This window comes from Corapipo altera, unplaced genomic scaffold (genome assembly GCF_003945725.1).
Source record: "Corapipo altera isolate COAL_440 unplaced genomic scaffold, ASM394572v1 55, whole genome shotgun sequence".
Classification (NCBI taxonomy): Eukaryota; Metazoa; Chordata; class Aves; order Passeriformes; family Pipridae; genus Corapipo; species Corapipo altera.
Genome location: NW_020884882.1, coordinates 236,337 through 250,161, shown reverse-complemented (window position 1 = coordinate 250,161; position 13,825 = coordinate 236,337). Strand labels below are relative to the sequence as shown.

At 51.2% G+C, this 13,825-nt stretch overlaps 3 protein-coding genes across 7 annotated transcripts in view; 2 read left to right on the top strand and 1 right to left on the bottom strand.

Annotated features, from left to right (window-relative positions):
• The window catches only part of RNF123 (ring finger protein 123), a 56,013-nt gene extending 49,039 nt beyond the window's left edge, over nucleotides 1-6,974 (bottom strand). The window contains exon 1 of the mRNA XM_027640572.1: nucleotides 6,889-6,974. The gene's annotated coding sequence lies outside the window, so the exon portion shown is untranslated. The remainder of the gene's footprint in view (nucleotides 1-6,888) is intronic.
• Nucleotides 3,222-5,919, top strand: LOC113945885 (PHD finger protein 7-like). 3 transcript variants are annotated; one of them, XM_027640584.1, is made up of 8 exons: nucleotides 3,222-3,428; nucleotides 3,746-3,837; nucleotides 3,928-4,026; nucleotides 4,183-4,307; nucleotides 4,385-4,654; nucleotides 4,874-4,987; nucleotides 5,140-5,258; nucleotides 5,415-5,915. In XM_027640584.1, the coding sequence occupies exons 1-8, from the start codon at nucleotides 3,386-3,388 to the stop codon at nucleotides 5,834-5,836; spliced, it is 1,284 nt and encodes a 427-aa protein (XP_027496385.1). In that variant the 5' UTR covers nucleotides 3,222-3,385; the 3' UTR covers nucleotides 5,837-5,915. The 3 variants fall into 3 exon arrangements, with proteins under 3 accessions (XP_027496385.1, XP_027496383.1, XP_027496384.1); XM_027640582.1 differs by having other exon boundaries at nucleotides 4,385-4,987; nucleotides 5,415-5,919; XM_027640583.1 differs by lacking the exon at nucleotides 3,746-3,837 and having other exon boundaries at nucleotides 3,928-4,307; nucleotides 4,385-4,987; nucleotides 5,415-5,918.
• A 68-nt stretch (nucleotides 6,975-7,042) lies between the features above and the next one.
• SHISA5 (shisa family member 5) overlaps nucleotides 7,043-13,825 on the top strand; it is a 25,764-nt gene continuing 18,981 nt past the window's right edge. Inside the window, exons 1-4 of one of the 3 annotated variants that reach the window (XM_027640599.1) lie at nucleotides 7,043-7,152; nucleotides 10,113-10,275; nucleotides 10,521-10,646; nucleotides 11,905-11,967. In XM_027640599.1, the coding sequence (XP_027496400.1) occupies nucleotides 7,092-7,152; nucleotides 10,113-10,275; nucleotides 10,521-10,646; nucleotides 11,905-11,967 (413 nt within the window). In that variant the 5' untranslated portion in view covers nucleotides 7,043-7,091. Of the gene's footprint in view, nucleotides 7,153-7,268; nucleotides 7,528-10,112; nucleotides 10,276-10,520; nucleotides 10,647-11,904; nucleotides 11,968-13,825 lie in introns of those variants that run through there. The other 2 variants (XM_027640603.1, XM_027640602.1) reach the window with 2 other exon arrangements.

Here is a 13,825-nt window from a genome sequence, read left to right as displayed (position 1 = left end):
CGCCGCCGCCGCCGCCGCCGCTACGGCGACCCGCGAGGGCCATGGCGGGCGGGCGGGACGCGTTGCCGGGAGACGGGCGGGACCCGCTCGGGCAGCGCCGGGCAGGGCGCCCTGCCCGGGGAAGGGGGAACGGGCAGAGACCCCCCGGTGTCCGCGTGAGCTTTCCCCGGGGAAACCGAACAGGGCCTGGGCAGCCGGCCAAGGCCAGACCGCCCGAGGGAGGCCGGGGAAGGTGCTGCCGACCCCCGGGAGACAATGACCCTCAGGGCCCAGCCGCGAATGCTGCCCCTGGAGAGAGAAGAGGAGGAGGAAAACGACACACGAGCGTGGAGTCCCCCAGTGCACTTTATGATGCCGGTGGAGTGGGGTCAGGGCCAGCACTCGGGGACGGCGGGGCCGCGGTGGCTGTGGGGGCTCTGGGCCCGGCTTTGCAGGCGGGAGCGATCTCGGACCTCCAGGGGTGCTGGAGCACCTGCCACCGGCGAGATAGAATCAGAGAATCACGGAATGGTTTGGGTTGAAAGGGACCTGAAAACCCATCTCATTCCACCCCCTGCCATGGGCAGGGACACCTTCCACTAGCCCAGGTTGCTCCAAGCCCCATCCAACCCGCCCTTGTACACTTCCAGGGATGGGACATCACAACTTCTCAGAGAAACCTGTGGCAGGGCCTCACTGCCCTCACAAGCAAGAACTTCTTCCTCATACCTAATCCAAAACTACTCTCAATTTGAAGCCACTCCCCCCTGTCCTGTTGTTGCCGATTAAGAGCTCTCTAACTCAGATAGAGTCTAGTTTAGAAAGGAGACATTGTTTATTCTGTGCAGGGTGCAAGGTGGAGGTTTCCACAAATCGAGCCCACGATCTATCAAAACTTTCAACTATTTATACATTGTAGCAAACAAAGGAATTAGTGTTCATTGGCTGCAAGTCACATAGTTATTTTATTGATTAGTATCTACTTTTTATTTGTTCTCATGCTAATTAGACTGCATGCTCAATCTTTTTCTTCTTTTGGGTCTGTGGATTTCTTGGGTCAGTGGTCGCAGATCCCCCTGCCAGCATCACCTTTTACCCAGCTGGAGCTGATTCCAGCACAGTTGCTGAGTTGGGTTTATCAGTTTCTTCCTTATCTTGGGACTTCTGCCAGATGTCCTTGTGGCCCATAAATTCTGCATTCTTTATGCTCACTATCAGTGGTCTCCCCAAGCCTCGTTAACCTCCCCCTAGGTCTGAGATCACTGAAGCATGTCCAGCCTTCCACTAGACCAGGTTGCTCCAAGCCCTGTCCAACCTGGCCTTGAACATGTCCAGCTCTGCCTTGGCCTTCCTTACCCCATCCCAACACAACCATCCTTCATCTCTATATGCTTCCCAGGTCACCTGTCCTCGCTTCAACTGTCTGTGCGTTTGTTTCTTTCCCTTTACTTGGACCAGCAGGTCCTTACTCAGCCATGCCAGTCTCTCCCTTGCCCAATTTACTCCTCCTACACATTGCTAGCTGTGGTGCTCCAGGATCTGGGGAGTTGCAGGAGAATCCCGATGGCAGCTGGATGGTGGTGCTGTGGCTGCTGGTGTTGGATGTCAGCAAGCTGTGAAACGGGTCAAGCTCAGGATGCAGCTCTCAAGATTTGGTGCTGGCACAGTAACTTCTGGACTGGCCTTATGGATTCTGGGCCTGACACTGTAACTGAGAATGGTTATGTGTGTGGTCAGGCCCAGCAGTGCTGGAGCAGCTGCTGTCCTCATGTTCTGGAGAGCTGTGGGATGGCCCTGATGCCGCCTGGATGTCCCAGCCCCTGCAACGGGCTGCCCAGAGGGGCTGTGAAGTCGCCTTCCCTGGAGACATTCAAAACATTTCTGGAAGTGTACCCACTCTGGGTGAACCTCCTTTAGCAGGGGGGTTGGACGAGATGATCTCCAGAGGTCCCTTCCAACCCCATCTGTGATTTCGTGATCCTCCCTGTCTACACCACACCGGTAAGGCTGCATCTGAAGAACTGCCTCTGGTTCTGGGCTCCCCAGTACAGGGGACAGAAGTGACCTTTGAGCCTGGCCTAGGCTCACACATCCCATCTGCTCAGACACAGTGGGTGGCCAGGGCACCACAAAGGACCTCAGGATGGCACCTAAATGTCACAGGTGACTCAGCGTCTTTCTCCTGAACTCCTCAGTGCTTTGGTGATGTGCTGTCTCCAGAACAAAGAGCAGGAGGGCTGCAGAGTCACAGCAGAGAGGGACTTTTTCCAGCGCAATAAACTGCCTTTCAGAGTCAGTGTGAGCCTTGCTTTGGTGGGGTAGGAACCTGCAAGTGGCAGTGAAGCTTTGGAGATGCCAGAAAGGGGCATATGTGAGCAAAGAGAGCAGGACAGCCCCTCTCCCTGGCAACTCTCCCTCTGGCCTGTGTCTTTACAGGTGATTTTGGGGACTTCCCTGCTGGAGGAGCAGGGAGGGAAAGCTTTTGGGGTGAAAGTTTGTGACTCACATATCTAAATCTTGCCAAACTTCTCCCCTCTCCTCAGAGTCTTTTGCCAGCCACATCCTGGTCTGAAATGCTGGGATCTCTTCTCTGGGCAGACCCTGAGGGTGGTGGTCCCTCACTCAGAGACCCACAGAAAGCTTGTCCAAGGCAAAAGGCTGAACAGCCTCCGAGACCGCCCACACCTCATAGTCTGGACTCTAAAGGGTGGCACATCAAGTGAGGGAGCTCCCATCAGTACTATCTGTCAAAAAGGATAAGCTTTATCTTCTTTGTCTCTTTCTCCCTCTCCTTTCCACATTCCTTCATTCCTTTTATTTCTACCTTGCCAGCCTCTGTACTTCCTTGGCCTGATGTCTCTATCTGGACTTCTATTTTGCATAACAGATGGAGCTTTTACCATCTAATAATTCCTTGGAAAAAAAAAAGCAAAAGGGAAATCTGTAAACAAAACTCACTATAGTTATATTTGCACCCCTGAGTAGGTAACACACAAATGCAAACAACATCCTAGGTGATACAAGAGGGGATCTCTTGAGATATTTTGGTCCATGTGCCTGGTCAAGCAGGGTCCATTGGAGCAGGTTGCCCAGTCAGATTTCACCTGCTTCCAAGGTACAATGGGTGGCAAGTGGCTGAGGCCATCCCTGCCCATATTTTGTGTGCATGATGCTGATGTCACAGTGGCCACTGTGACCTGTGGGGCCAAGGGCATAAATGCTGGGCTCAGGCCATGTGTCAGTGTGGCCTGGTGATGGGAGGAGGGATGGGGCTTGTGCTGAGCTTCTGAGGGAAGAGAGGAGCCCCTCACCTCGGGGCTCTGGGCCTGTGCTGCAGTCTCACCCACTGCCCGCTCCTCAGAACCAGCGGAGGAGCACCTAGAGGAGCATTCCAGGGACAGGGACCATGTCAGACAAGAAGGAGAAGCCCCCTGAAGTGAGGGAGCCAGGTGAGAGCAAAGTGCCCCTCCCTCAGCCTGGCAGAGGGGCTGTCGGGGCAGCCAGCGTGGGGCCAGGAGCAGTGGCACGGGGAGGCAGGAGCTGTCCAGGCATCCCGGGGCTGGGACCCTCCTTTCCTCATCAAGTGGGGCCCAGCTGGGGCAGGGGACACCTGCTGGGACACCCGTGCCCACAATGTCCCATCCTCCCCAACGCCTCCAGCCCTGCCCTTCAGCCAGCCAGGCAGGGACAGAGCAGCCCTTGGGGTCGATCCCACAGGGAAGCTGCTCCAGCCCTGCAGAGGTGCCATTGTCTCTCTCCCCTCCAGCATGCCTGCTGTGTGGACGATCAGAGGCTGACCCAGAAATCTGTGGGGAAAAAATGCAGAAATATGGGCTCTGTGCCCACGTGTTCTGCCTGGTGAGTTGCTCCGTGGGGTCCGTCCAACTTTCCAATGGGCACTTCCCACTACACTCTTCTCATCAGCACCTCATCTTTTCTCTCCTGCAGTTTTTTGCTAAACTTTTTCCAAAAAGAAACAAGAAAGTAGGATTCTTAGGCCTTCTCCCCAAGGATATCCAACATACAGTTGACCAGGCAGCACAGAAGGTGAGAGCCTGACAAGAGCAGGGAGATTTGTGCCAGGCGAGGTTTGCTGGAGCTCAGCCCAGACCCCAAGCAAGAAAGCCCAGCCCTTCCAACCAGCTCTGGGAGAAGGAGGAGGCCCTGAGGCTGCTGCTGATGGGGCTGCTCTGCTCTTTCCAGAGCTGCTTCATCTGTGGCCAGAGCGGGGCCACAGTCTCTTGCTGTGAAGCAGACTGTGACCTGAGTTTCCACCTGCCCTGTGCCAAGCAGGGAGGCTGTGTCACCCAGTTCATTCCACCATACAGGTACCTCCTGTCCCCTCCTTGCCACCACCAGGGAAGGGCCCAGCACTTCTCACCTCACCCACCCCTTTTCCCCCCAGGGCCTTCTGCCCCACACACAGCCCAGAGCAGGCAGTGGAGGCGACTCCAGAGCCGGGCACCGAATGCCTCATCTGCATGGAGCCTGTGGAGGACAGAAAGACCTCCAACACCATGGTGTGCCCAGCCTGCAAAACCGCCTGGTTCCACAGAGACTGTATCCAGAATCAGGCTATCCATTCTGGATTCTACATCTTCTGCTGCCCGCATTGTCAAAATGAGTATAGATTTCTGATGGAAATGTTTATCATGGGGATACGAATCCCCAGGAGGTTGGTATTTTTTTTCACAGCTCACAACACAGGTGGGTGCAAGCGCTGTGCTGTGCCAGGGCCTGCCCCAGCAGTCCTGGCCCTGCCCTGTTCCGTGAGTCCTGGGTTCAGCTTCCCGCAGGAGCTGGAAATGGCACAGAGGGAAGAGCAGGAATGCCCTGCATCTGCCTGCCACTCTGCTATCAGGGTCTCATCAATTTTCCCTTCCTTTCCCAAAAGAGGACCATCATGGGAGGAAGACGGTGCCTATGGACAGTTATATGAGAGACACAGCTGCTGCAATGCCAGCGAGTGCCTTTTTCCAGGAGGCAGGGAGGAGGCAGAGGAACAGGGGTAAGTTGCCAAAGCTGCACCCCAGGACTCTGTAGGGGATCTGTGCCTCAGCAAGGGCTTGAAGTAGAAGGACCCAGGAGAAGAGCTCAGCCAGATAATCCCATGCTTTGGGCACTTTGTCCTCACCTCCATGAACCCGTTTGCTTCCCCAGGCCCTGGGAACTGCTCCTGTGCTCCTCCTGTGCTGCTGAGGCCACTCACAGACACTGCTCTGGCCTGAGGGACAGCACAAACAGCTGGGAATGTGATGGCTGTGCTGGTCTGGGCACAGGTAAAAGGCAAAGCACCCTGGTGACCCTGGGCCTGGCAGCGGGTGCCCAGGGTGGGCTTGGCAGAGCCTGTCTGCTCCAGGAGGGCTGGGGGCACTGTTCTGGCCTATCCTGCCCTGGGCCTGGGGCAGACTTGACATTCCTGCTTCCCCATACAGCCTCCAGAGATGACTCGGAGCTCAGCATGGACAAACAGCTGGGATTGGAACCTTCCCACAGCATGCCACCACCTGACACCATCAGCCCCAGCACAGGCAGCCTGGTGCCATCAGGGCTGTCCCACAGATCTCCAGCACCTGAGACCAGCAGCCAGGCAGAATCAGGACAGTCTCTGGAATCTCCCTCTCTAGAGATCAGCAGCTCCAGCACCACCAGCCAGGCATCATCAGGATCCTCCTGTGTCTCCCACAATCTAGAAAGTGGCAGACACTCCAGCAGCCCTGGGCCTGTGTGGATCCGACACCATTCCCGCCTTCAGCGTCAGGCCCAGAATCCCCACAGCCAGCCTGGACATGGGCACTGGACCTGCAGTGCACCATCCCGGAATGCTGGCCCTGATCCCGCTCCACCAACACAATGAAGCGCACTGGAAGGCACCACGCTCATATGTCAGCTTCCTCCTCCTCCTTCTCTCTCTCCATGGGCAGCATCCAGGGCTGGGCCCAGGGGGTCGTCGTCTCCCAAGGGTTGGCAGCTCCTTCCCCAGCCTCCTTCTTTTCAAGGCCAGCCTTGACTGGCTCCCCAGCACCATGGTTGAAAGCTTTGGGCCTCGCTGGCCCTGGGGGCTACTGTTCTGAGGCAGCCCCAAGGCGTTAATTAATAACTGAGGAGCTCCCAAAACTCAGCAGCTTTCTTTGGATGTCAGCCATTCCCATGGCTGTGACAGGTGGCTTCACAGGGTCCTGCCTTTCAGCCCTGGGTTCAGAGCATGGAAAGCTCTCGTTGTAACTCTCTCAGGGCTGACAACAGTATCTGGCCACAGGACCATCACACTGGGCCACTGGGAGCAGAATTCTTTATGCCCTGAAGTTTGAAATTGCAGGTGTTTTCCTTGCTATGTAAACCCAGGTCTCCTACAGCAGACTCACCTTTACACTGAAATGTAAAGGTTTCTTCCTGGGAAACAATAACTTTGCAGTCTTTCTCTCTCCTCTTTCAAAGTATGGGGAAATCACACCATCACACAATTCAGGCAGTCTTTCCATCTTAGCACCGGGCACTGGGGCACAGTCTTACACCCTGCAGACTCACTGAATAATTCACTTCTGGAAAGCAACTGATTTTCTCCACTTCTGCCTCTGTTTACTTGTCTCTGCAAATATGACAACCATCTCCTTGACAGAGTCCTTGAGCTCACACACAACTCGAGGTCAGGTATGGAAAACAATCCACAATTCACACGTGCAGATGGTTTCACCATTTGGTGGAGCTCAAGAAACGGCTTTTTTTCCTAGAAGCCACGTTGGGAAAGTTCTTGAACTCAGGAGGTCTTCCTCTGAGTCACAAATCTGGACCTGCCTAAGTCTTCGGAGCACCTGGGACTACACAGAGAGAGCAATCACACAGCCTGAGCCGGACTTATCCCTCACGGCCTGAGCCGGACTTATCCCTCAAGGCCTCAGCCGGACTTACTTATCCCACACCGCTGGAGCCGGGCTTCCCGCCACGAAAGGGCTGCAGACCACAGGGCTGCCTCAGGCGCAAGATGTTTGTCAGTGGCTGTGGACCCACCTAACAAAGGGTCGGGCAGTCGGAGATCAGGTCCCGCTGCCCCGCCCATCCGTCCGCCCCGCTCGCCGCCCATCCCCGCTCACCCCGGGGGAGCTGCCGCGCTCATGGCGCTGGCTCGGGGCGTGCTCGGCCTCTTCAGCCTCCTGCTGCTGCTGCCGCCGGCCGGTGAGCGCGGGGCGGGGGCTCGGCGAGCGGGGGAGCGCTGAGGGGCAGGGCTGTGGGGCTCCGGTGTCGCTTCCTGAGGCGGTTCCGCGGGAGGACCCGGCCGGAGCCCCCGGCGGGGGCGAGCCCCAGACTGCGGGCAGAGCCCCCTCAGCTCGGCCCCCTCAGCTCGGCCGCCCGTGCCGGGGCGGGGGCCCAGGGACGCGTGGTTTTGGAGCCGTGTGGCCCCAGCGCCGGCGGGAGGTGGCACGGCGGCTTTGGGTTCGCCGGGGGCAAAGTTCCGCGGGAAGTGAGGTGGGTTTGCGTTAGCCGGCAGAAATAAGTGCCTGGGAGTGACTGTGAGGCCCCACCCGGTGATACGGGCTGCTGGTGACTCAGGTAAGGATGCTGCGGAGAAACGATGGACCGACGCGGCCGCCGGTCACTCGTGATGCATCCCGTTAAAAACCTTCACCTTGTCACTCCCCCTTCTTCCCCCCCAGTAAATTCTACCCTTTTACAGCAAGATAATAGACATACTCAGGTGTTGAGTGATGATATTGCACAAACAGCACTGCTTATGGAAGCTTGTTTGATAATAGTGTCCATACATAGCTGTCAAATGCTAAAATTGATAATTGGGCTTTTTTTCAGTAGTCCTGTCTGTAGCTATTTTGTTATTGTGCTTAGAGGATGGACCGTGTGCTCTTCCCCAGCTTTGTTGTTGTGATGAGAAAAAGCAAATGCGAGCATAGGACTTAGCAGGTGAAGTCTCAGGAAAGGAGAAGCACTACTGATATTGTGTGCATCAGTGGCATCACTTCATCTGAGGGATCATATTCTGCACAGATGTGCAGGAAAGGTGATTGTGACATGCAAGAAGACATTTAACTTAGTCAGAGTGGTCCAGGATCACAGTTTGTCTGGGGGGGTGTGATCTGAAGTGCGTGTGGCTGAAATAGTCAGTTTTATCTGTAAGTACTTTGAGGGGTAACCACCAGAAAAAGGGTCCTTTCAGCTGACTCACCATGATGGTGGAACAGCAGTAACTGTATGGCCTCAAATAAATAAAGTTGGAAGTTAGAAGTGTTCTTACTGGAATAGTTGGTGACTTTTGGTGGGAAAAGTTTAGCAGCTCTGCTCTCAAGATGGAATTTGGTTAGTCTGTTAAAGGGTTTATGTGGTACTGGTTGTGTGAAATCATCTTGCTGTCCTGCAGGGTAGGTTGAACCCCTCAGTAGCAGATACACCAAAATAGGAGGTCCCTCAGGCTCAACCCTTCTGTAGTGGTGGGTTGGGTGTACAATGGGCCTCTTCTGAGGTGATTCAAATGAGTAACCCATCAGAAAACCATCTGAGGAAAAAAAGTCCCATAGGTTGATCTGCTGATGAGCTGGTGAACCAAATCAATTGAGGAAGTATCCAACAGGGGCCACAGCTGATGGAAGAAGCAAGGAACAAAGTAGAGGCATTGAAATATTTGCTTTGGTGTGCTCAGCCCTTGCTGGCACAGCTCGGCCGCCTGAGAACCGGCCTAGACCTTTAGTTTTCGTTGTTATTTGATTGTGCTGCAGTAGCACAATTGTGAGATGGAGGGGGGAATTTTCTTGGTTGCCTTGTTTTGTTTGTAATTTCACAAGGTGTGTTGGAATCAGTTTAGCTACCTGTCATTTCCTTATAGGGGATACAGGAGGGATAAACCAGCCATAAGCTTGTGTAAACCTGTTAGTCGAAGTACTGTGGTATTAGTACAGAAGTTCCTCTTTGTTTCTGTTTAATGAACCTCCACATTTAACCCCTGGAACATTTTTTTTTTCTTTTTATCCTTGGCTGAAATATTTAGGTACGTCTTGATGCCAGAGAGTCAAGACTGAATTTTCAAATGCTATAATCAGTTTAAATACTCCAGGAAAAATACCCATTACTTTTCTACTGAAGGAACAGGATTTGTTGTCTTTGCCTCTTGTTTGCTTTCCCTGAACAACTACACTTGAAGGAATTTGAACTTTTTGGATGGAGTGTAGTTTGGGAGCAAAATATCAGGGTATGTCATCTTAATGCAATATGTGATGGGAAGGAAAATGAGGAATAGAAACCATGTGACTGCAGCATTTATCACTGAAAAATGAAGTTATACTCTTCTTGGGAAATGAGTTTTGCTTAAGCTTTGAGAAGTATTTTTATGTGACAGTTGGAAGCTTTTGATACGCTGTTTATGTGTTGCAGTTAATTTGGGTTTGGGAGGGTAAAGAGAGAGAGGAAACAGCCAGTTTGTTAAGGAATGTATCAGCCCAATGCAGTGCTGAGAAGCATGGGGTGTCCCCTAAGGAAGCCATCCTAGTACATGAACATCCCCATTTCCTTACCATTGTAGCTGCACCAGTTGATGCTTGCAGTGGGAAGGCAACACTAGGCTGATTTTAGTCCTAAAAATCTCTGTTGTACAACATCTGTTTTATGCAATGGATTACAGGATTAGGATCTTCTGTGAAGAAAACGAAGCAACAGGCAGAAACAACTAAGTCCCATGGAAATCCAAATCTGCAGTGAATGTGGTGGTGTTGCATCATTTGCATGGAGTCAAATCTCTAGGAAAATTTAACATTTTCTTCTAGCTGATCATGGTGCTTGTGTGGTATTTTTAACATATCTGGCTACTCATGTTGCTTTTTTGAGTCTTTACAGTAACTTGGTAGCCACTATCAGACGCAGTGAAGAGAATATCACCAGCATCTCATAAGTATATTTGCACTCATTTAGTCCTTTGTGCCTGTGTGAACACTTAGAGCTGCTTGAAGAAGATGATATTTTGTGTGGGGAATATTTGCCTTTGCTGTACACTGAAGGAAATATTGGGTTTGTAAGACCTAACCAAAATTATTGTAACATTTAGGTGTTAACCTAGGTGCGCTGATCAGTATAAGAAAGAGACTTTATATGATTATTTCTTTAGTTACTAACTGTTAATTTATAACTCTTTTCAGCTTTGGGTGAGGATTGTCAGGCATATATTGATTATTCTGGCAAAGAACAACCTGCACAATCCTGTCCTGACTTCTGCTGTGGAAGCTGCACGAATCGATTCTGCTGCTCTAATGTGATGTTAAGATTTGCTGAACAGTTTCAGTGTGTTCTACAAAATGTAAGGTAGGAGGCAAACTGAATGTATACAACAGATTAAAATTCTGTCATTAAATGGCAGAAATACACAGTTTAATGGTTAAACCTTCCTAAGGGATCTTTCAGCTCTATATTTGGCTCTGTGCAGGATCAGCATTAATGCTTGTAACTTGTAAAATGGGAACAGTGAGGTGGGTAAATTGATGCATGAACTGATGTGTGTCTTCTTGAGCATTTTCAGATACTTACACCCAAATTAATTTTTCTTTGAGGATGTCTGTCCCAGGAGATCTTTTAAATAAGATTCAAGAGGCCCAACTGGGAGAATTTTGGGATAAGTTTGAGAAGACCGAAGACGAGGCAACCAAAAAAATCCATGAATTGATGTCCAAGAGCTGGTTGGAACGAATCTTTAATATTCTTGGTTTTACTGTGGTGGGATGGCTCTGAGGCCCGATACAACACGCAATAATGTTTGTTGTAACGATTATCATTGTCAGTATTAGTATATCCTGTGTAAAGTCCTTGTTATTGAAAGCTATAACTTCACACTTTAGAATGCTTTGGGTTTAGGATGCCGGCTGTGCACCACTGGTACCTGCTCCAGATGGAGAATGTTACCAAATGAAAGGCATGCCAGATGAGGAGAGAGGACACACTCTGAACCCACCTATTGTGGAGCTGTGTCTGTAGTCACAGTGTGGATTATGTGGAAAACCACCAGCCTTGCTGTGGAGAATCGATGAGGCTGGTTGAGCACAAAAATGAGCTGAGCCATTGCTTATCTTGCAGCTGGCTCAAGCAAGGCTTAACCTGTGAGTGATGTCTGGGGTGAAGTGTTGGCCTCAGCTCAATGTTGTCTCTGTGAAGCACAGAAGACCACCCAGACCTTTGTATGGAGATGTGAGCCTTGCTTCCCCTTACCCAGGCATAACAGTCCTTGTCAGAAGTATAAATCTGGTCCTTGGAGGACCTAGTGATGTGTGGCTGTAATGTGCTGGTGGGAACAAAGACTATCAGGCAAAGGTCCAACAGCCTTTACTGCTGCCCCAGCTGGGTGGAGGAGGGAGCAACCCTGAAGTGTCACAGTTCTGTTCTGCCTTTGATTCAGCCATAAGTCTTATAACTCAGTTTGACTGAAGGTAACAGAAACCCTCATTATAAAATTGATATTATAAAATTGATCATCCATGTAGAGGATGAGAATATAACCCCACTTTGCAGACAAGTTGCTGTGCTTGCTCCTCTCTCCTCCCCAAAGCACAGATGCCTCAGGGATGCCTGTCAGCATACCCAGGTGAAACTAAGCTTAATTAACAGTGAAGGTAATCTTAGTGATAAGCTGGATTTGTTAGTGTAGCATGATTGTTAATCAGTGGCCAACCTTAGTTATTTAACACTAATTCAGTAAGTACATTGATCCATTGCTATTCTGAATCTATTGTCATCTCAATGAATGGTCTGGGGTTTTTTTTGGACTTCTCAAAACTGTCTTGGAAGGTCTTTGTCAGGCAAATGTCAAATCCATACTCTTAGTGCCGCAGATGACAATGTGAATCTCTTTTTAGTTTACATTACTTTTCATAAGCGTGTGGAACTTATGGTAACTTGAATAAGTCATGAATTCATCTCAAAAATGGAATTTTCTTGCTACAGGATCTCTGACTCAGACCTGGGGGATTTTCAGGACCCTGATGATGACATGCCTTTTGGCCTCAGGTAAGCCATGCAAGCTTTTAAAATGGGATTTATTTAGCAATTCTTCATTGTGTAGTCAGTACACTGGACTTGGCAGTGCTGGGTTAACAGTTGTACTTGATAATCTTAAAGATCTTTTCCAGCCTAAACCATCTCATGAATCTGTGCTGGAATAGAAATACTTACCTGTGAGAATAGAAATACTTACCTGTGTGCTAAGAGTGTGGAGCGCTCAAAATCTATGTAGATGTCAGAAGATGCAGAGACATGAAGAGGTTGGATGGTGCTATTTTGACCATAACAATCTCTGTATGTAATAGTCCATATCCTCCCTGCTGAACAGGAGGTTGAAGCATTAGCACAGAATTGCAGAACAGCTGGAGTTAGAAGGGACCTCTGGAGATCATCCAGTCCAACACCCCCACCCAGGTAGGGTCACCTGGAGCAGGTAACACAGGAAACTGTCCAGTTGAGCTTTGAATGTTTCCAGAGAGGGAGACTCCACTCTCTTCCTGGACAGCCTGTTCCAGTGCTCTGTCACACTCAGTGAAAGGAAGTTCTTCCTTATGTTGAGGTGGAACATCCCATTTTAGTTTATGGCCATTACTCTTTGCTCTGTACTCTTAGAAAATCCGTAGTGGTTGAGGAAGAGAATCTGCTTTTGTTTGAAGTATCTCCTTGGTTTTCTGGCATCTTTTGCCCTTGAGTTTTTAACCATATTTCTCCTTCTGTTTCAATCTGTGGCAAAAGTAAATTCCTTTAAGCCTATGTCAGTGATGACAGGAGTCCTGCTGTAAAAACGTGTCTGCTTTTCACAGTGTGGAAGATGACAAAGAGAGGGCAGGGGTAGAAAACAGAATGTTGAGGGGTTGGAATGGACCTTAAAGATCACCTAGTCCCAACTCCCTCTGCCATGGGCAGAGACACCTCCTACTAGATCAGTTTGCTCAAGGCCCCATCCATCCTGGTCTTGAACACTGCCAGGGTTGGGGCAGCCACAACCTCCATGGGAAACCTGTTCCAGTGTCTTACCACCTTCACAGTAGAAACTGTCTTCCTACTATCTAACTGAAGTTTCCCCTCTTTCAATTTGTACCCATTACTCTCTGTCCTATCACTGCAGTTCCTGATAAAGAGTCCTTCTCCAGCTTCCCTGGAAGCCCTTTCAGGTACTAGAAGGTTGCTATGGGGTCTCCACACAACCTTCTCTTCTCCAGGCTGAACAGCTCCAACTCAGAATCACAGAATATGCTGAGTTGGGACCCACAAGGATCATCTAGTCCACCTCTCAGCCCTGCACAGGACCATCCTTAAGAGTCACACCACATGTCCAAATGCTTTTTGAGCTCTGTCAGCCTTGGTGCTGTGACCACTGCCCTGGGGAGCCTGTTCAGTTCCCAGCCACCCTCTGGGAGAAGAACCTCTTTCTAATATCCAACCTAAACCTCCCCTGACACAACTTCAGGCTGTTCCCTGGGGTTCTGTCACTCCTCCCCACAGAGCAGAGATCAGTGCCTGCCCCTCCCGAGGAAGCTGTAACTGCGATGAGGTCTCCCCTCAGTCTCCTCTCCTCCAGGCTGAACAGACCAAATTCCTTCAGCTGGGCCCTTGGCTTCCCCTCAAGGCCCTCTCAGCCCGTGTCCGTAGGGGAGGTACCCCAACCCTTTTATCAGCCTCGTGACCCGCTCTGGCCTTGCTCCAACACTCCCACGTTGGGGTGAGCAACACTTTACGTCGGAGACAGCGGAGCCGGGCGCGGCGATGCCGAGCGCTGTCTGACGGCTCCCTGCGCGTAGGTGCGAGCGGCGCCGGGCGGCGGGAGGGACACCCGGGCTCCCCTTTAAGGGGCGGTGCGGGGCGCGGTGACGTGCGCGGGGCC